This window comes from Lycium barbarum, chromosome 5, assembly GCF_019175385.1.
Source record: "Lycium barbarum isolate Lr01 chromosome 5, ASM1917538v2, whole genome shotgun sequence".
Taxonomy (NCBI): domain Eukaryota; kingdom Viridiplantae; phylum Streptophyta; class Magnoliopsida; order Solanales; family Solanaceae; genus Lycium; species Lycium barbarum.
Genome location: NC_083341.1, coordinates 10,025,443 through 10,048,625, shown reverse-complemented (window position 1 = coordinate 10,048,625; position 23,183 = coordinate 10,025,443). Strand labels below are relative to the sequence as shown.

Genomic DNA, 23,183 nt, shown 5'->3' with positions numbered 1-23,183 from the left:
GGTAGCTACACCAGTAGGGGATTCTGTTATAGCCAGTCAGATTTATAGAGATTGTTCCGTGATTATCTGTGGCCGCTGCACTAAGGCGGATTTGGTAGAGTTAGATATGATCGAGTTTGACGTGATAATGGGTATGGATTGGCTAGCTTCTTGATATGCTAATGTTGATTGACAAAAGAAGATAATCCGATTCCAATTCCCAGGGGAGCCAGTTATAGAGTGGGCAGGTAATACAGTATCGCCGAGGGGTAAGTTTATTTCATACCTCAAGGCTGAGAAAATGATCAGAAAGGGGTATATTTATCATCTGGTCCGTGTTCATGATTTAGAGGCAGAGGCACCGACTCTTCAGTCAGTCCCAGTGGTTAATGAATTTGTAGATGTATTCCCAGATGAGCTTCCGGGTCTTCCTCCCGAACGGGAGATAGAGTTTGCTATTGATCTGTTGCCAGACACTCAGCCTATCTCTATTCCTCCGTACAGAATGGCACCTGCAGAATTGAAAGAATTGAAAGAGCAGCTGAGAGATTTAATTGATAAGGGTTTCATTCGGCCTAGTGCGTCACCCTGGGGAGCTCCGGTATTATTTGTGAGGAAGAAAGACGGCTCGCTGCGGATGTGCATTGATTATCGGCAGTTGAATAAGGTAACCATCAAGAATAAATATCCCCTCCCCAGGATTGATGATTTGTTTGATCAGCTGCAGGGTGCCAGGTACTTCTCGAAGATAGACCTGTGATCGGGTTACCATCAGGTACGGGTACGAGAGGCTGATATTCCCAAGACAGCATTCAGGACCCGATATGGGCACTATGAGTTCAGAGTTATGTCTTTTGGGCTGACAAATGCCCCAGCAGTATTTATGGACCTGATGAATCGGGTATTCAGACCGTTCTTGGATATGTTTGTGATCGTATTTATCGATGATATTCTGGTTTATTCTCGGTCAAAGGCAGAGCATGCGGACCATTTGAGGACGGTACTTGGTACACTTCGGCACCAGGAATTATATGCTAAATTTTCTAAGTGTGAATTCTGGTTATCTTCAGTGGCATTTCTGGGACATATTATTGGGGCTGATGGCGTCCGGGTGGATACCCAGAAGATCGAGGCCGTAAAGAATTGGCCTAGACCTACGACGCCGACAGAGGTGCGTAGCTTTCTGGGATTGGCTGGTTATTATCGGAGATTCGTGGAGAAGTTTGCTTCCATTTCAGCGCCTTTGACAAGGCTGACTCAGAAGGGAGCTAAGTTTCAGTGGTCAGATGCTTGCGAGCGTAGCTTCCAGTTGCTGAAAGAGAAGTTGACTACGGCTCCAGTCCTGACTCTTCCGGAGGGTCCAGATGGGTATGTGATTTATTGTGATGCCTCTGGTATTGGTTTAGGATGTGTGTTGATGCAGCACGGCAGGGTGATAGCTTATGCTTCCCGGCAGCTCAGAAAACATGAAAAGAATTATCCTACTCACGATTTGGAGCTGGCCGCGGTCATTCATGCTTTGAAGATGTGGAGACATTATTTATATGGGGTTCACGTTGACATTTATACAGATCATAAGAGCCTTCAGTACATCTTTAGGCAAAAGGAGCTGAACTTGCGGCAGCGGAGGTGGTTAGAGTTGCTGAAAGATTATGATGTTGACATTCTCTACCATCCTGGGAAAGCTAATGTTGTGGCGGATGCACTCAGCCGCAAGTCTATGGGTAGCCTAGCAGACGTGCCATCAGAGAGTAAAGAAATGGTTCGCGATATTCATCAGTTGGCTAGTCTTGGAGTTCGCTTGGCTGATTCTGGAGATGTTGGGGTTTCTATTCGAGGTATTGCTGAGTCCTCTATTACAGAAGATATTAAGCGGCATCAGTATGAGGATTCTATTCTGGCACAGTGCAGAGACGCAGCGCTGGCACAGGAGAAGACTCCGTTTGAGATTTCACCTAATGGAGTGTTATTTCACAGAGGCAGATTGTGTGTACCTGACGTTGCAGGGTTGCGGCGACAGGTTATGGGCGAGGCACATTACGCCCGATATTCTGTTCACCCAGGGTCGACGAAGATGTACCATGATATCAGATGCCTATATTGGTGGGACGGTATGAAAAGAGATATAGCAGAGTTCGTTACTCAGTGTCCAAATTGCCAGCAGGTTAAGATTGAGCACCAGAAGCCCGGTGGGCTATTGCAGGAGATGGAGATACCGACGTGGAAGTGGGAGATCATTAATATGGACTTTATTACAGGTCTACCTCGCACTCCACGGAGGTATGATTCTATTTGGGTTATTGTTGATCGGCTGACGAAATCAGCCTATTTTCTTCTGGTTCGGACCACCTATTCAGCTGAGGATTATGCCAGGCTTTATGTCAGGGAGATTGTACGACTTCATGGAGTTCCTGTGTCTGTTATTTCCGATAGAGGTGCCCAGTTTACAGCTAAGTTCTGGAGATCGTTTCAGGAGGGATTGGGGACCCAGGTGAGCCTGAGTACAGCCTTCCATCCCAGTCCGACGGACAGGCCGAGCGCACTATTCAGACATTGGAAGATATGTTGCGTGCCTGTGTTATTGATTTCAGGGGTAGCTGGGACGACCATTTACCGCTTGTTGAGTTTGCGTATAATAATAGCTACCACTCCAGTATTCAGATGGCACCATATGAGGCTTTGTATGGCAGGAAGTGTAGATCACCGATCGGTTGGTTTGATGTTGGGGAGACTGAGTTGATTGGCCCAGATGTGGTCCAGCAGGCCGTGGATAAGGTGAAACTTATTCGAGAAAGATTGTTGGCAGCCCAGAGCCGACCGAAATCTTATGCCGATAAGCGACGTCGACCGTTAGAGTTTCAGATTGGCGATTGGGTGTTCCTGAAAGTGTCACCGATGAAAGGTGTTATGCGATTTGGCAAGAAAGGAAAGCTCAGTCCGAGATATATTGGGCCCTATCTGATTATTCGCAAAATAGGCAAGGTGGCCTACGAATTGGATTTGCCAGCTGACTTGGGAGCGGTACACCCGGTATTTCATGTTTCTATGCTTCGTAAGTGTATTGGTGACCCTTCCAGAGTCTTTCCTGTAGATGATATTCAGGTCACCGAGGAGCTATCTTATGAGGAGCAGCCTATAGCCATATTGGATCGCCAGGTAAAAAGGTTGCGGAACAAAGATATGGCTTCTGTTAAAGTGCTGTGGCAGAATAATAACCGAGAGGAAATGACCTGGGAAGCTGAGGAGCAGATGAAGAAAACGTATCCTCACCTATTTCCAGTACCTTCAGGTAATCCAATTTCTATGTTGACTATATTGATTTGTGAATCATTCGTATATGATGGCTATAAAAGAAACTCCCCCGAATTTGAGTAAGATCCGTAGCATTAATCCAACATTCGAGGACGAATGTTCTTAAGGGAGGGGGGGAGGGGGGGGGGAGGATGTTACGTCCCGTATTTTTATACATTGGAACAACCCGGATTAACTATGATAATTTAAGGCCAAGATTATTCCGGGATTTGAAGTCGGGACTTTTGACCATTTGATTTTATTTTGAGACACAAATTATATATGAAATTGATGGCATTTAACACTTAGGGAAAATTGGGACCACAATTCATAAAATTGGGATTAAAAATCTTGTGCAAAAAGGGCCATGTGGCCGTGTGAATTTAAAGGGGTCCCCACATTGTGTGGCCAAATTTAATTGGTCCAACACATGTGTGGACCATAGGGACATGGAGATATTTTAGTGGGAACTTAAAAATATGACCTCTAAGTCATTTCTCTTCATTTCTACACTTAGAATAAAAATTAAGAAGGAGGATAACAACAACTCCAACCTCACGGCTAAGAGGAGAGAAAAACAAGATCATCTTTTTAGCTCCTCTAAAATTATTCCATTGATGTAAACCCACTATATTGAGGTCCCTAAGTAGCGTGGAAGCATCGTTGGAGCGATCAACCCATTATTTTCATCTTTTGGAAACCCTAGGCTATTGGAAAGTTGAAGAAGGAAGGTAAGCATTCATTATGTTTTTGTGTTATGAAGGTTATATTCATGTTGTAGTATCTTATAGTGGTTGGAAATCATGAAATATAGTATGATTGGAAGTGGGTCGTGTGATGGGTGTTGTTGTGTTGTGATTGAAATTATGAATTAATGTTTAGTTAGTTGATTGGGATCATTGTAAGGTGAAGAACAATTGAGAATCATCCATATATGTGTATATATAGTGTTGATTGAAATGGGTCACATTATATGACGATGAACGAATGAACGTCGCTTAATGTTTTAATCGCCGTCGCTATGAATCTTATGTTGGAAATGAATGTTTGTTGACTCGAAATGATGTTGTTAATGTGCGGACTGTTTTTGGAGGTTATTGTATATTTATTGTAATTGGTATATTGATGAGATAGCATTGTTAGAATGTAATTTGAGGATACAAACCATGATTTGGAAATGAAGAAAAAAAATAAAAAAAAATAAAAAAGGGCTGTCTCGGTTGGGGCTGTTTTCGGCCAGCTTGGAAAAAAAATTCGGGTTGTTGGAAATGTGGTATGAATTGCTTAGAATGCCCTTGAATATTTTTGGTAAGGATTCGGGTTGATGATTGAATGTATAAGCGTCGATTTTGGCTTGAAGGTAAGTCGTCGAATTGAATTTATGTAAGTTGTCGAAAAATGGAAAAGAAAGCGATTGTTGTATTTTGTCTTTCGGATTGGTTGTCAATGTTACTAGGTTGGTTATTGTGGTTGTTGTTGTTGATTTTGAGCGAGTTAAATTCTCGGGGTAGCCTATTTACAGGGGAAATGTTGCCCAAATTTCTGTAGAATTAAGGGCGAAATTGGAATTTAATGCCCAAAGAGTCTTTTAGCTAATGTTTGGCATTTTATGGCTTATTTTTAGATCGTGGGCAGCCCGAATCATAGTTTGGACTTAGCTTGAGTTGGATCATATTGGAGAGAGTTTGAGGTATGTAAAGCAACCTTCCTTCTTTTGGCATGCCTTAGTTTCACATAGGCTAGATTAGAGCTTTAAGGGAATTCCAAATTCAAGATCCGAGCATGTTATGATCCATATATATATTCTTTGGCACTCTTATGTATGTTTATATGAAATATGAACCATGATGTATTTGAAGTAATCGCTTTCCGAAATTCGCATAGAAAATGTTCACTTTAAGGAATTTTGTAATCTCTGAATGCCATATTTTTCGCATAGAGGCTCGGATCGCTCCAATAATTTTTATAGGAGTTTGCTTGATGTATAATGGGTATGTTTTTCATAGGCGGGCTCAGTTCGGGTCTATACTCGTCCGTGGGTCCCGCGACGCCCTTTATGTAAATTCGACAACTTTGAATCAAAAAGTGATAATTATCATTCCGATTTCGAATATGACTATTTTACTTATCCTTCGGATTTATAATAATGATTTTATGCATATGATTCCTCACTACTCCGCTCGTGCCTACTATGATATCGTTCGCCGGTTCCCGGGCCGGTTCTGTTGTCGTGCGCTTTTTGATACATTCCGGTGTTATGCTGTGTTTATGGTTCACCGTGCTCCTCGCTCGAGGGCCGGGTTCCACTTATGTTTGGCGTTATGCTGTGTTTGGCGTTATGCTGTGTTGTGATGTGTGATGGGGATTCAGAGATTTGAAACTTTCTGGTGTTATGCTGTGTTGTGGCGCCATCGATAGGCGGGCGACCACATTTTCCAGTGCCCTATGCATAATTTATACTTTGGAAATAAACATTTTGATATGTATTATTTTCTATATATCTGATTCGATTATTATTCAGATTTATTTCTGTACCTCCTGCTTTGCATACTCAGTACATATTTCGTACTGACCCCCTTCTCCGGGGGCTGCGTTTCATGCCCGCTGGTACAGACGCACAGCCTGGTGATCCACCTGTTTAGGACACCCTTTCTGCTATTCGGAGTGCTCCTCTCTTTCCGGAGCTTATACTTTTGGTATATATATTTATTAGTGCATTTGTATATATTCGTTCATGGGTACGGCGGGGCCCTGTCCCGTCATATGATTCTGTCGGTCTGTTTAGAGGTCTGTGGACATGTTTGTGGGTTAGGGTCTTTCTGTATGGATGTATGTACATGTCGTTTGGGCGATCCCATACGCCGAGGCGGCCGGTCCGCATATGTTGTTTGGGCGATCCTATACGCCGAGGCGGCCGGTCCGCATATGTTTATATATTGCTTGGTTAGCCCTGTGTGGCTCTTGTTGGTATTTTCTGCGTGCAGGGTATATTGGATAGTCCGTAAAACAAAGGAAACTCTGCCGAAATGTTCTGGAAATTACCTAAATTTGAAATAAAGTCTTGTCGGCTTTCGCCATATACTAGAATGAGTTGATAGAATTTGAGATAATATTTGATAGATGGGTTCGGGTGCCCAGATCGGGCACTAGTCACGGCCTACGGGGTTGGGTCGTGACACCCTGCCAGCACCAATCCTAAAGATCGATCCATATGATCAAAAAATTAACGGGTTTTGTTCTAAAAAACCCTAGTGGATTTTTCTTCAAATCCTACCCAAAGTTTCGATGAAAATCACAATTGATTGTATGGTTTTTCTCAAAAACATATGGGTAACATATTACCTAAGTCAGTTTGCACGGAAATTGTATGAAACAAGGATTATTGAATTTTTTGGAGTTAAATTCTTAATAATAAAAACCTAAAACTTTAAAATTCAATATCTCACAAATGACAAGGCCAAAAAATATGATCCACATATCGACGGAAAGCTATCGACGAGATCTATAAAATCCCTAAGGTTTCATGCAAAAACTAGGCATTTACAGATAGAAAATAATGCAATTAAGATTCGGGATTATTCATAAAAACTCTAATTTTCATGTATTGCATACGATCATGTCTCAAATCAGAACATGAGCATATGGCTCTGATACCAATGAAGTATTTGAAGCATAATATACTAGTTTGGAGACTTATGGGTTTCTCAATAGCAGAAGCGGATCTGCAGCAACCACGACTCGTGTCACCGATTGTTAGGAATCCTCACAAAGTAGATGAACTCCCTTTTTCCACAACCTAGATATCCCTCTTACAGATGATGCATATATTTTACCCTAACCCTAGCAGTTTTCTATTGTGGAAAATCATCTTTTTTCTACACCCATAATGGTGTATTTATAGGCTAGTAATAGAGTTTTAGGAGGAGGACTAGCTAATGGGTTAACGGGCTAGTTAGCACCCTTATGGGTGAACCCAACCCAATAACAATTTTCCAACACCAAATTAAGCAGAGAATAAGCTGACTGAAACAATACATTAGTATGCATCAAATTGGATAGATGTGTAAACCAGTAAGCATGGAAGATATCAGGTGTACTGATACTACTTTAGGATTGTTCTCATCTGGTGAGCAGAAAATGGTGATGATCTAGATTTCGATACAATATGTTGATTACAAATCAACACAAAAGTACGTTAACTTTCCATATCCGTTTGTGCTACCACCATCAATAGATATCACACAAAATTGATATTTCTGTCGTTATTTCTTTGACCTCCCAATTTTAACCTCTTACCTTGGCACGCAAAATAGGGATATATAGTAGAGTATGGCCAAAACAAGGGATTTTACAAAAAAACAAGATGCAAAATATTTTTCTTTATTTTGTAATTTTGGTATCCAAAACCAACACAAAGGTTATTTATTTCAAATCGATCCAAATGAAAGTGGATACAACTAAATAAGAGTAGTAGAAAAACTCACAGAGTGCGAGTTTAAGAGTTTTTCATTTGTCAACTTCTCCTCCATAGAAAGTGCAAACTCCATTGCTACAAGGGCTGGGCATAAATATCAAAAATCTAAAACCGGATCGAACCGAACTGAACTTCCAAAAAACCGAAACTGAAAGAATCAAACCGAACCGAACTAGTTTGGTTCGGTATTCGGTGTCCACCTTCAAAAAACCGAAACTGAAATAGCTGAACCGAAGTTTGATAAAATCGAACCGAAGAACCAAACGCCCACCGAAATTTAATACATTACCAAAAAAATTAAAATAATCCAGGCCTATTAAGTTTAAGCCCCAAAAAAACCCAATTGTAACAAGCCTTCTTTTGCTTTTGTATCCCTAATTTTCCATTTCTGTTGAGAAAATTAAATATCCTTAACAAAGGATGTGACTAGGATGTGTCTTTAGGATTAATGTATGTCCTTTATGTGTTTTCTTAATTATTCTTACGGTATGTATATAACACCTAGTAATCCTATATCATGGTTATGGTTTTCTATTCTTGTGTATCCTGTTTGTTTGATTTTGATTTCAATTTATCAGTTTTATGTTTTATTGCTTTTGAGAATATGAATTAGTGTAAATGGAATCGCTTCTAATATCATATCAAAAAACCCGAATTGACAAAACCGAAACCGAACCGAACCGAACTTTAAAAAACCGAAACCGAAAGAACCGAATCGAACTAGTTTGGTTCGGTGTTCGGTGTCCACCTTCAAAAAATCAAAACCGAAATAGCCGAACCGAAGAACCGAACACCCACTCCTAATTGCTACAGAATAAATTCAACAAAGCATGTGGTAAGTAACTGGAAGCTCAATCTACTCTTTTTTTAGAATACAAACACAAGAACTGAAGTACTGAACTCATAATTCACAACTCACAGGAATATGAAATAGTGGTTATAAGGCAACCGAGAGTACAGGGCTTTAAAATTAAATAAGCGAAATTCCATTAAATTTTGCATGATACATAGTGGCCTCTACACATGATTAATTTTGCCTCTTTTGAAGCCAACATAGACATCTGATGAACAGAGTAAGCATTTCTAGCATCTTAAAATCTAGACAACTGTTTCTACTAGCATCATTAACAAATTTAAGTGTCTAACTACAAAAATAGGATTACAACATAAGAGAACAGAAGCAAACTTACCATACAATGCGTCTCCCTTCTCATCATGATCAAACTCAGATAATGGCATCAAAATAGACTGCAACTTCACTTTCCTACCCCGCTTGTTCTAAACCATGAGACAAATAAATAGCTAGCACCAATTCAAATAACGCATAAAACCATTACCCCAAATGATAAAACAAAAAAGAGGTAAACTATATTTTCATTGAAGAAATTCTCAAATACCTGATACTACATAAATTTCTCAGCATGTTCCCTCTCCTCTTCACTGGATTCCTTGATAACACAGAATCACAAACCATTAAACCAAATCCATATGGGACACTCATCAATTCAAGAGAATTTGAATATTCATTAGGCAAGTCCCTTGAGAGCAACATTGTCTCGGTCGAAGTAAGCGTACATCGCATGGTAAACATATGAAACATTGTACTCCACATTGCAATCACAAAAAATATAAAACAATCTCTAAATAGACGGCTGGATAAGGCTAACCCCCCCCCCCCCCCTCCCCCCCCCCCTCCCCAAAAAATAATAATTTAATAGTGAAGTTTGTGATTGTATTGTGGTTTAAATAATATTGAAGATTGTAAAAAAATATAACATAAAATTTATATAAAAAAAGGAAAGAAAGAAACACTACCTACTTTTTAACAAAAATATTTTAAAACTTTTGATTAACCTATTCAAATTTTCATACTAATAAATAAAAGTTTTTACAGCAACATCTAACGTAATGTATTGCTAACACATGACTAACATCTTACTGACTTAAATAAACCCTTACTATTATAAATAATAATATTAATTTTGTACAAAATAACAGTTCACATCCATACGACACATACCAAATATCAATAAAGCTTCTTGTAAGATAATAAAATACCACATACAACAATGAGGTTTCCACAGTGAAACTGAGTTTATACCACAACTAAATCACCAACAATTTGTGCATTCATAGAAGCAAAGGGCAGTTAAGGAATAAAGGGAGAGTATATAAACACCAGAATTATATCTAATCACCAATGGACAAAAACATAAATAGGAAGTGAGCTCTTAAAATAGCAAAGCACAAACAATAGAACAATTCAAAGAAGATAAGCAAAAGAAATTTTCTGAAATACTAATGAAATCCATTTCGTTAAACTCAAAGTCATCAATTAATGACCTCATGTCTCGAGTTTTTGATGAAAAACACCCCTCTGTTAACCCATCCATTAACCCAACAAGCAACAAAACAAATTACTACAATATACCAATCAACCATAGTTGTACTACTATCATCCATAAATTTAAGTCTAACTACAAAAATAGGATTACAACATAAGAGAACAGAAACAAACTTACTGGTTTTGTTAGGGTGATCAATGAATCAGTGATCTATAAGAAAAAATTAAGAAAATAAGTCTTAAATGAGACTGAAAAGAAACCCTAACTAACTCTAGGCTGTAACTTACTGGTTTTGTCACGGTGACGTCCCAAATCGGTGTTGTATCGAAAGGCTGTGCTGCAAACACCACACATGAAATGGTTCTTCTTATGAAGAAAGGCATTGTGCGTTTCCATGCCTCTATCGGTGTCAAAATGTCTTTGCTGGCATAGGAAGCAGGTGTTGTTTTGGGGTGGAGGAGCGACGGGAACGGCAGGGGCCACGACGAAGGGGGTGATGGTGGCGGCGGCATTGTTGCCATTATCCATACAAAAAATTCAACTCCTCAAAACGACGTAAAAAGTACAGATCGCAGAGAAAAAACAATATTAAAAGCACCTCAACTCTGTAAAACGGAGAAAACGATGTAATCGAATTGCTTAAAACAGAAAAAACACTATTAAAAGCACTTGTCACGACCCAACTAGTTGTTCGAGCGGGCACCCACACAATCCCCTCTGGTGGGCGAACCCTTCTTTTATTCACGCATAAGTTAAGTAATGAAACAACCATAATAATCTACTACACAATCTAAATACGATGTCATAAAATAAGCGGAAATAAGTCTACAACCATCCCAAGCATCTGGTCTATAATAGTACAAGAGCTACTACAAATACAAGTCTGAAATAATCAACACGTCACAAATGAAAATACTGTCTCGAAGTCAAGAAAAGACAAGTAGACAAAGAAGAGTCTCCGGGCTGCGGAATCCATCAAGTGCTCATCTTAGAAACTCTGAAGCTAAGCCTCGGATCACTCACGAGATGCGGAAAAGGAACCTGCTACAAACTCTGCACTCAGAATAAAGTACCGCAAAATAGTATCAGTACAAACACCATGTACCGATAGATATCATAGGCTGACAACAATCAGTCACATATATATGAAGAAAGAAATTGAAAGGTAGGCATGCGAGCAATCAAGTAAGAATCACAACAAGCAATCCAAAATCAGGAGCAACTCAATTATTATCAATGCCATAACAGAATCAATGATATGAATGAATGAAGTAATTAGTGTATATGCAATGCAATTCAATGGCCAACTGTCTGTCACCATAAAACATGCTACAAACGAAAATCCTCCACGTCTCTATAGTCATGACCCATGGGGGATCCGCGAAGTCAATTTACCAGTCACTCTGCACACAGTCCAGAGATGACTTCCATATCAACTGTATACAATCTTCCTTCTCATAACAAGCTAGGATGTTTCCTTCTCACTTATCATCATCAATACCAAATCACAGTCCATATCAATATATCATGCAAATGAGTATGAATGCTATGTATGATGTCAATATCAAGTGTAAATAATAGTCAAATCCCATTCGAGTCTTTCCGTATACACTAGTCACAATACCAATCTAAATTATCATTATTCATTCGCTTTCCGGTGATAAGTAACAAGATAAGTGAGAGATGAATGCATCGCATAACACAACAAGGTAAATGAGGCAAAAAGCTCAACACATTGAACATGGCAACGACCAAATCATAATAACAAGGCGATAAGCCCACATAATCGACGGCAATACCAACCTAAGAATATCCGTCCGAATTTCATATCTGAAGGCTTAACACGCTCTCTCCAAAAATAACTAACTCCTACATATGATTTGCTAACCGAAGTCTAACCGAAGGGTAAGCCGTAAACTACCTCGCTATCGAGCTGGTGCCACGAATCGTCAAATGAGAGCCTTGCCTTTCCGAAGAGCCTTTTTATGCTCAAAGTCTAGTAATTATCGAAATCTAACTTAGAAATGGAGATTAACGGTACCCGATTTGCTATATGCTCGTTCTACTTGGAAATCACTCCTTTAACAAGGGAAAATTAGGCCCACGGGGGCAAAACAGGGATTTCAAAGGTGGAATTGGTAGCCCAACATTATAGACATTCAATAATATTCTTCAATCGCTAATTAGACTCATCAAACCAACAATTTCATCATTAGAACCAAAACCCCCAAATTAGGATTAAACCCTAACTAACCATAATCAATTCTTAGTCTAAATTAGAGATTTAAGCTTATCTTCCATTAATTCATGAAATACCGTCTTAATATTGACAAGATTCACCGATTAAACTAATATTTAAAGCCTAGAATTCAAATTCCCAAGATAAGGTTAAAGGTCATCTTCTCCAACTAACCCTTTCATTTTTACTATTAATTCAAGCATAGAAAGGTAAATAATCACAAGATATGGTAGAAGAACTTACCCCCAACATGAAACAACTCCAAAAGCACTCTAAATCGCCCTTAATGCTCTCTAGTTCGAATATTTGGTGAATAGGAGGAATAAGTTCGAAGTTAGAATTAAAAAGTGTTTCTGATTCAGCGATACCCGCTCCAGCGAGCAGAGGTCCGCTACAGCGGTAGCGCCTCGGTGGAAATATGCCCGCTGGGGCGCAACTCACTAAATAACAATTGGGAAAGAGAACCCAACCATTCCTATCCTTTTCAATTGGGTGAACTATCACTAAGTGTGAATTCATACTAATATCAATCCCAATATTCATATTCTATCAATTCATAGGTTTTCCAATCAATTCAACCCCTTTCAATCAGTTTTTAGGCTAAAGCTTCCATTTTTTTTATTGGAACCCTAAGTCTCAATCAACAATTCCCTTAAGTCGCAATCAACAATTCTCACCATTAATAATCAAATTCTCATCCTAGGAAGCAATAGTCTATACTCCTAGAGGATTAAACAATAATAAAATCAATCCCCATTCATTATTTAAGGGTTTCATAAATTCTAAGGTTCTAGCCTTTCAATTCACCATTAAAGAACATTAGATGATATGGGGACTTAAAATGATTATGGAATGAACGAAATTAAAGGATGGAATGAACGAAATTAAAGGTTGAGACTTACTTGACGAAGAGTGGTGCCTCAGCTTTAGAAAAATAGCCTTATTGTTTCTTGGGAACAGTTTTTGGTGTTATGTGGGGAATGGGTTCAGAATATGAAATATAAAACACAATTTTTGCCTCCCGTCGACCGCTGCAAGTGGTCAACGTTTCACTACGGCAGTCCCGCTATAGCGAAAATGGTCCCGCTATGGCGAACCTCATTAAATATCGCAACTTCTGGGCGGCGGACTCACTACAGTTGTAATACCGCCGCCGCAGCGGTGCATATCGACCAGTGAGCTCTGGTTTTTCCCTAGTTCTTCACCCAAAATTCCAACACCAATCCGAGACTCTACAGACGCAAACCAAACATACACATATACATAAAAACATGCTATGAACTCACCCGCGGCCTTGAAATTTCCAGCGGTGGTCTAATTTACCAAATCCCCCATCCACCCCCCCCCCCTACCCCCCTAAAAAAATAAATAAACATACAACAAGTTTCAAACAATGCGCAACAACAAATAAATCAAGTTTCAATTTTTTAGTCTCCTAACTCTTTGAGTTCTCATTAAGCTTATTTCTATGCTCGGGAAGGTACTAGCAAAGGTAAAATGGTCAAAGCCCCCATAACGACCTTGCGGGTCGTTACAATATATTTGTACCTTTTCGCAAAGACCAGGCGTATATTTGCCCCTTCTCAGTTCTCACACATGAACTTTTTTGTTTTTGCCTTCTTTAATTCAACGATTTGAATTATTGCTTTGATGATCAAATTTCTTTTTGACCTCATCTTCTTATTAAATACTCTCTCCGTTTCAATTTATATGAACTCATATGACTGGGCACGACATTTAAGAAAGAGGGAAGACTTTTGAAACTTGTGGTTCAAAATAAGCCTTGAAAATTTGTGTGGCTGTAAATTATTCATAAAGTGAATTTGTTTCCAAATTAGGAAAGAGGTCATTCATTTTGGCACGGACTAAAAAGGAAATAGGTTCAAACAAATTGAAACAGAGGGAGTATATCATAGATACCCCAACTTATTTTTACGCATATCAAAAATAAATTGCAATTTACTCAATATGATTATTGGAAATAATAAGAAATCTTGAGATTTTGATTGATTTTTAAAATTTATGAACTAAATATATTAGACATTTTTTCGGGCGTATGACATTTCATTAAGGGTGAAATGAGAGTGTGAAGTTATAATATTTTTAAATATATAAACATATTGTTTTTTATGAGGCTAATCAACAAGAAATGTGAGTCATATAAATTGGAGTATAAATTAATAGCCTAGGAGTCTACTTTCTATAAAATGAGCAGGGTATATTGTCTCCTTTCAGTAACTTTCAATCTCAAAACGAAGAAATTATACTCACATTTGAAAAGAAACATATATTTCGCATTTGCCTAATACTTTGGATCCGGCTTCTCTCCATTACTCATCCTCTTTCATTTTCTCAAATTTGTTCATATCGCCTCGCTGGTTTAAATTAAAAATTAAATAACTTTCTTAAAATCTCAAGATTTCTTATTTACTCCCAATAATCATAAGTGATCAAACTGTAATGTATTGTATGCATCTGCATAAAAATATTTTTGGAAATCTATGGTAGATTTAATAAGAAGATGAGCACAAAAAGAAATTTGATCATCAAAGCAATAAATTCAAATTAATTATTGAAATAAAGAAGGCAAAAAAAATTCATGCGTCAGAAGGTCCAAATATACCCCCAAACTTTGCAAAAACAGGTGGCAAATATGCCCGTACAGTAGCTTTTATTTTAATTAAAAACTTTCCGTCATCGAAAATGATATATTTGCACCATTTGTGTAACAGCCTCATGACAGGGGTATATATGCACTACTTTTTTTAACGAGGGTATATCTGCTCTAAATCGCAATATTGAGGGATATATTTGCATCTTTTCCTTTTTTTAAATGAATTAAATTTGAGAATTTTTCAAGAATATATTGTCCAACATAACATATTACACTCAAGTAGCCATATTTTCAGTTTATACTTGCATACCTAGCTACTCTTTCGTATCATAGTACATCTGGTATATAACATAGTACTATATTATACACTTGTTATAAATAATGTATCAACCCTCTATAATAGTGTATAAGAGGTGTTTATACACAATTTTATAGCGTTATATAGTAAAATTATACAACGTTATTCAAATTTATACAAAGGTCACGTTTCATTCCTACAAACTTCAACTATGAAACTCCATGAGAAATGGATCACGTAATATAAGGAACTCTCGTCCTTGATTCTTGAATAGTCGATATAGAATCAGTCCTATGGTGGTGCCGCAAAGGTTGTGAAAACTTAAAAGCGATTCAAACAGCTAAGTACCTAGTCGATTTCATTCAACATTTAATTACTATCCCAGACGAATTAAAAAGTTGGCCACAAGGAATAGTTGTATGCTGCGATATCCTTGTTATTTACTTGGCAATTAAGTGTGTATGAAGGATCACTTAAATTCATATCTGAAAGAAACGGGTCGGGTCAGTGGGTATGGGTTTGAAAGTGGGTGGATTTGGCTTTTTAAATTAATTAGGAGTAAATAATATATGTAGCCAATCACAATAAGTCACATGGCTTTTTAAAATTAGAAGGTTTAGGGGTCGTTTGGTAGGAGGGATAGGAAGGGCTAGATTATTAATGGGATTAGAATTAATCCTATGTTTGTTTGGTGGGATAACTTCATCCAGTCCCATGTAAATGGGATAAAATGTAGGATAAGGTGGGATTAGTAATCCCATCTTATCCCATCCAATCCCCTCTACATGGGCTTACTTACCCTCCTACCAAACGACCCCTTAAGGTGTTAGTTTGAGGGGTATTCTTGAGCAAAAAATATAGGTTAGGGGTATTTTTACACCAATAGGTGGATGAAGGGTATTTATGAGTCATTTCTCATACATTAGGGGTATTTTTGGCCCTTTTTTTTAAATGTTACAGCTGATACCTTCAGATAGGGGTGAGTAAATTAGTCCATGACCGTCTAACCCATTCAAGTTTGGTAGATCAATGACTGCCCATTTTTCTATTAACTCAGTCTATTTTGACCAGTCAAATTCAATTTATCTAAAAATTGAGCTGATATATAGCCCAAATTATGAAAAATCTTGTCAAAATTGAGCCTGTTAGTTTTAAGTGCCAAAGTGAGCGAGAAAGGTGAACGAACGGATTTTTAGCAAAATAGATGGATAAAAGGCATATTTAGACCTTTTTGGATAGTCCAGGCTCATTTTTGGTCCTTCTCCGTTACTACAATACACGAAAGCACAAAAGAAAGATACAGCTTGAGAACATTAATAAATCAGCGGACAAATTGCTTCTGGAATAAACATCCCATGTATACAGCACACATGAGATTTAGAAGCTAGAGAACACTAGCGATCATCTTATCTTGATAATTCCAGATAAGAATTATCAAGTTCTACAACACAGTAGCCTCAAGATACTATCAAGAATGCATGTTAACATGTAGAAATTGGAAAGAACATTTCTAGGCTTATACAAGTACTATAGGCAATTTACAACATCATTATAACATTGACAACTTGCCAAAAATCAGCAATATAACAATAATTTGATAGCACTGTCATCTTTTTGGTAATCAACTACCACCAAATGAAGAGTTACAAAGCCATAGCTAGCTACAACACAGCTTAGCTATCTCAGGGGTTACAAACAAAATAAAAGACCAGACAATACAACAGGAATCACACATCACTAGCAAACTAAGAAAGAAAATCTAAGAAGGTATTTCTGCATAACTGGTACGGCTCTGACATAACAGGAGTAGGCAATGACTTTAGCAATGGCATCATAGGCAGTTGACCTTCCTTCAAAGAGTCTGGCATTTCTTTCAGTCCAGATAGAGTGTACACATTCAGCCAAGATGATTTTAAAGAAGCTGGTATGAAGAGACTTCCCTTTAGCATTTGAAATAGCCCAGCTCATATACTGATCCCATGTAGTAGCAGCCATCATTGGTCCCTGTGGCCAACCCAGCAATCTTTTCCACAAGTTCCTGGCAAAGGGACACTGCACAAACATATGTCCCAGGTTTTCATCGTGATAGTGACACAAAGCACATTTTGGATCAGCTTGTATTCCCCATTTGAGCAATCTATCCACATTTAGGAGTCTGCCACAGAAGTGCAGCCACATAGTGATTAGCACTGTCATCTTGAAATATAGAAGTGCAAAAATCAAAAAGTCAAGGCTAAGAAGAGCTTTGCATTATTAAAAAGACCAGAAGTGCAAAAGATATTTGTCTCTGCCGTATAGAAATCCACTGATGAATGTACAGCAAAGACATACAGCTTTAATAGAAATACCTAGCAAATATTTGTCTCAATGTTGTGTACGCAAGCAGTGTTTCCTCCTATGATGGCTATGTCCTTTCTCGTCAGCCAAACACGAAGATTCTTTGTGAGTTTACTACCATAGAGAGATTAACTTCTACCTATTATTGATATAATATTGAGTTGTGTAGTTTCAACTAGTCTAAAGCTTATCAGAAAGGCTAGACTTTTTTTGAGGACGGAAATTGTATTAAAACAACAACACTAAGAAACAGCTGAAATATGTACAGGTGTGCAAAAACCAAAACAAACTTCAAATAGAAATTCAACAGAATCAACATATTGAATTTGTAAGTCAAACTGCATATAAGTTATGCCTAAGTTTTAGGACTTCAAAAGCTCGAAATCGACTTTCTTATGAAAAAGAATTTTTTTTCACATCCTCTACCAAAACTTTACGTGGAACCATATGGTTATTATATGGATTATTTTCCGGGAGCACCCAATATCCTAACATCCGCCCTCAAGCGAAGCAGTGAGTTTACTACAGCAAGCTTGTCTCTGAGAAGTGAAAATTGCCAGCCGGCAAACTTTTTGTGAATGTGTCTGCCACTTGGTCCACAGAGCTAATGTATCCAACCTGAAGATCCTTTGAAGCTACCTTTTCTCTTACAAAGTGAAAACTGAGTTCAATATGCTTCGTGCGAGCATGAAAGACAGGATTATCTGTAAGATATGTTGCTGATAAATTATCGCACCAAAGTTTCGGAGCAGCAGGCAGAGGTACATTTAACTCTTGAAGAAGGTGTTGCAACAACGTTATCCCAGCTGTAGCAGCAGCTAAACCCATTCGGATTCAGTGCTTGAACGAGCAACAACCCTCTGTTTCTTGGCGCACCAAGAGACCAAGTTGGGACCTAAATAATTACAATCTACGATCATCCGGACATCCAGCCCAATCCGCATCAGAGAACCCATTTATATGAAGTGTAGGAGAATGCTGAAATTGTAGCCCAAGATGCATAGTACCTTTTAAGTAGCGCAACACCCTTTTTAGAGATTGAAAATGAGCTTGAGTTGGAGAGTGCGTGAATTGGCACAATTTATTAACAGAGAAGGAAATAGCTGGTCTGATGATGGAGACATATTGAAGAGCACCTGTGAGACTACGGTAAAGAGTCGGATCACTGAAGGGTGTGCTACCATGTTTGGACAATTGTTGACCAGCAACAATTGGAGTTGAGATGGGTTTTGCGCCTTCCAAGTTAACCCGATGCAGTAAGTCTCTAATATACTGTTTGAGAAAGAATCAAGCCATGAGTGTTAGATGCAACTTCAGCACCTAGGAAGTAATGCAGCCGACCCAAGTCCTTCAAAGCAAACTCTGAGGAGAGTGAAGTAAATCAGAAATAAAATCATCCAAGCTTCCTGTGATAATTAAGTCGACGACATAAACCAGTATAACAGTGAGGTTAGTACCAGATTTTCGAATAAATAGAGATGAATCTGCTTTGGACGCAACAAAGACAACTTGTAACTAAGCTGCACTTAACATCTCAAACCAAGCTCTAGGAGTTTGTTTAAGACCATACAAAGCTTTGTGAAGACAACAAACATGAGTAGGAAATTTTGGATTCACGAAGCCGGAAGGTTGAGTCAGGTAAAGCTCTTCTCGTAAGTCACCATGTAAAAATGCATTTTTGATGTCAACCTGACGAAGAGACCATCCTTTTGATAAAGCCAAAGTTAGAACCACTCTAACAGTAGTAGGTTTCACAACGGAGCTAAATGTGTCGTGGTAGTCAATGCCTGCTTCTTGATTAACCCTTTCGCAACCAAACGAGCCTTGTATGTCTCAATAGAATCATCAGGATTCAATTTTAGTTTGAAAATCCATTTGCTACCAACAATATCCTTTGCCGAGAATGCGGGTACAAGAGTCCAGGTGACTTTTGGATGAGAGCATTGTACTCCTCTTGCATAGCTTTCCTCCAGTTGGCATCTTTGTTGGCTTGAGTAAAACATGTAGGTTCTGGGGGGGAAGAGGCGACTGTGGAAGAGGGTACTTGGTACTGAGATTAGCTTGAGGTTGAGAGACCTTGGCCTTGTATCTTGTGACCATGTGATGTGTATTGGAAACTACATCAGTGGTATGTTTGGGTTTTGGTGGTTGTCTAGATTGAGGATGTTGAGGAGGCACTGTAGGTAAGTCCACTGTACTGTTTAAGGGTGGCAGAGACATCGGTGATACAGAAGGCGAAGTGGGTTGAACTTGTGACAATCTAGGTGTGTAATTAGTTGTGGAAGTGCATGGATAAATGACATGCAATGTAGAAAGTGATGTAGGAGGAGAATGGGTTACTGGAAGTGCAGTACTTTGACCAAGAGCAAATGGACACACGGTCCATCAAAAATAACATGCCAAGCGATGTATAAACGATCAACAGAAACATGAAAACACTTGTATCCTTTATGATATTGGCTATAGCCGAGAAAAACACATTGAGAAGATCTAAAAGCAAGCTTATGAGATGCATAGGGCCTCAAATAGGGATAGCTAGCACAACCAAAAACTTTCAAGAAAATTGTAATCAGGAATTTTCTTATGTAATTTCTTGGAAGGTGAAAGATTGTTAAGGACAGGGGTAGGCATCTGATTGATGAGATGCAACAGCAGTAGATAAAGCATCATCCCAAAAGGAGAGAGGAAGTGAAGCGTGAGCTACCATAGTTAAGCCGGTTTTAACAATGTGACGATGTTTTCTTTAAGCAGAACCATTTTGTTCACGAGTATGAAGACAAGATACTTGGTGTATGTTCAAAAACTTTCTGATAAAAGTTTATTACCTATTTATTATATGCAATACATGATCAAAAAGGTTAAGATAGATACTAATGAACAATGAAGATTAGTTCCTACCTCAGCCTTCCTCTTCTGACTCTTCATATGCCTCTTCCTCCTCCTTGTCCTGATCACACTCTTCCTCATAGTGATAGATCCAGGATTCAAATTTAATGAGAAAACAAATTATGCTATAAGAATATTCGTTAATTGCTGGTTTGAAGCTAGAATTCAGTGATCATAACTTTCATACTACACCAGCGGACTAGTATAAAGTACATACCAGAAGTTTCTCCATTAAGAAAATTGTGATCGCGTCCCATTACAACATACTTTGGAAGCAAGGAAGTACAACAATTATATAAAAGCAAGAAAGATACATCAATTGATTCTGAAGATAAATGACGGTTGTAATTATTTTAAATAAAAAAGAACTCAAGTACTTTTATTGTCAAAAATAGCTCAACAAATAGAGTAAATAAAGCAATGTGTCGGACTCTAATACAAAGTTGGTGTGACCCAAGTCGGAGGACAAACAGGACTGAGGGAAACAGCCTCATAATGCAGCTGGATGCTGCCATCCGCTAAGTTGCAAACCCCCATGTCCAAGCCTCCTCCTTCTGCAAAAATGAGATATGATTCGAAAAAATCGTCTGTAAAATAAATATGATTGGGCTTGATTCCTGGAAATTGAGATGCTTGGATAGAAAGAGAAGAATTAGCACCCAGGAAAAAAGCTCTGTCCCCTAATTCCTTGGTTTGCGTTACTTTTACTTTGCCATCAACAGCTATATCCACCTGGAAAACTCGAAAAGCTGTTGTCCCATATATAAGCTTCTCCCCATCCTGAAGCACCGACGCACCTTCCCATGGGACGTACGTCAATGGAAACCTCATCCTTGTGTCACAATCATCTTTGACGGGTTTTATGTAAACATCATCTCTCACAACTACAAATAATGATCCTAGTGATTCTAGGATGTATAAGTTACCTATAACTTCTAGAGGATCAAATGGTAGCTGCGCCACAATATGACTTTTTTTAGTGGGTTCAGGGCCAGCAACATCACAAACTACGACCTGGCAGCGATAATTGACAGCATAAAAGTGGCCATTAAAATATACCACATCAACAAATGGAGAGTGGTCAGCTGCAACCCAACTAATCCGGGTCCATCTCGAATCAGCAGGTCGCCAAAAACTGAGGAATCTAAGGTTTCCCTCAACGACCATGAGAACGAAGTCAGATGTATGAGAAGGACTAGCTGACAAAACCGCCTTACCAATAAACGTAAATGGAAATCCAGTCTCGTGTTCGTCGTAATCTTCTGTGGTATTTTGATGCGGCAATTGAATCTGAACACCGGAGAAAGGATGTAGTAAACTGATTTCACCCTCGTCTTTTCCCACTGTGATAAGCCAACCCATGGACTCCATACATCGTTTTCCTGTGGCTTTAGGAATCCGCTTATTCAAAATCATACCATTATAGAGACTGAAGAATTTTCGACAGTCTTTATCTTCTTCCTCTTCAGCTAACATCAGCCATGGAATTCTAGGCAGGTCACTGTTAAAATTGTTCTTGGTAGGTACTGAGTGCCAGGATTTGCATACAATGCCAAAATTTAGGAAATCTTCAATCAAATTGATACGCCTACGGATGAGAACAAGCAGATCGTGTTGAAGTTCCGACCAATCAGGCATCTCTTGAGCCATGGCAGTAGACAGGAAGAAATCTATAGCTTCAAGAAAAGAAGAAAAATAGGAGGAAATCTATGGATGCCAATGCCAACCGTGTACTGTTTATATCATGAGTCAGAGAAAGTAAAAACCCTTAGATTCCTAATCCAAAGTACATTTGGAATCCTAGGAGACCTATGATTGCCCTTCTAAGTTCATGTTTATTACAGCTTTGCCACTTTTCTTTTTCCTTCTTTCCTAGTTCGACTCTAAAGTTTAGGAATAATTACTTGGAGGTGCTGCTCGCCCATCTAGTTAGCCAAATATAGCCAACTGTCTCATTCTTACCAATTCAGCCCAAAATCTAATTTTCTTTCTCCCCAACATATTGCTGCTCTACTGACTGAAATTGGAAACTCAGCTCAGAGAGAGAACAGGAATCTTGCAGAGAGGAGTATGATTTCTCATATGAAAAAAGAAAAAATATCAAACAACCCTTGAAAATCTCGATGTGTTGTATTGTTATTCTAAAAGGGTGTGTTTGGTATGAAGGAAAAATGTTTTCCTTTATGATGAATTTCATTATTGTTGGTTACTAATCCCTCTGAGAAGAAGAAAGCTGGGATTTTTGTGGTGAAAACTAAGAATTCTCCCAAAAAAAGTTAACCCAAAAAGAAAAATGATGTCTTTATTTTCTTGTCTCATCACAGCTCTAAGCTTCAATTTTACTCTTGTTTGGTTGCTTGTTAACTATTGTCTTTTGTTTATAAACAGTTATACAATGCAATATTTATACATTGTTATACCACACATATATATTATTTATATAGTATATACACTGTATAAGAATGTGTATGTAATGTATAATAGTGCATAAGGTGTATATGTACAGAGCAAACTTATATATAGCTATACAGAATAGACACCGATGGTGTAGTGGGCTACATCGATTGCAAATTAGATGTGTAGGTTTATTTTCTTAAAATTATTTTATTGTTATTTCCGAGCTCAGTAACTTGAGCTTGTGACACAAGGTAGGGCTCGGAGTGGGGCAGGGGAGAGGGGGTTAGTGGAATGTTGAGCAATTTTTTGGCCTGCCCTGTCCA

At 38.5% G+C, this 23,183-nt stretch overlaps 1 protein-coding gene across 1 annotated transcript; it reads right to left on the bottom strand.

Annotated features, from left to right (window-relative positions):
* Positions 1–20,717: 20,717 nt before the first annotated feature.
* On the bottom strand, positions 20,718–22,840 carry LOC132640395 (F-box protein At2g26160-like). Its single transcript, XM_060356977.1, has one exon. The coding sequence runs from the start codon at positions 22,111–22,113 to the stop codon at positions 20,896–20,898; it is 1,218 nt and encodes a 405-aa protein (XP_060212960.1). The 5' UTR covers positions 22,114–22,840; the 3' UTR covers positions 20,718–20,895.
* Between the last annotated feature and the right edge of the window lie 343 nt (positions 22,841–23,183).

Coding starts and splice junctions, on each gene's coding strand:
- LOC132640395 (XM_060356977.1), bottom strand. CDS start 22,113: ATGGCTCAAGAGATGCCTGATTGGTCGGAACTTCAACACGATCTGCTT.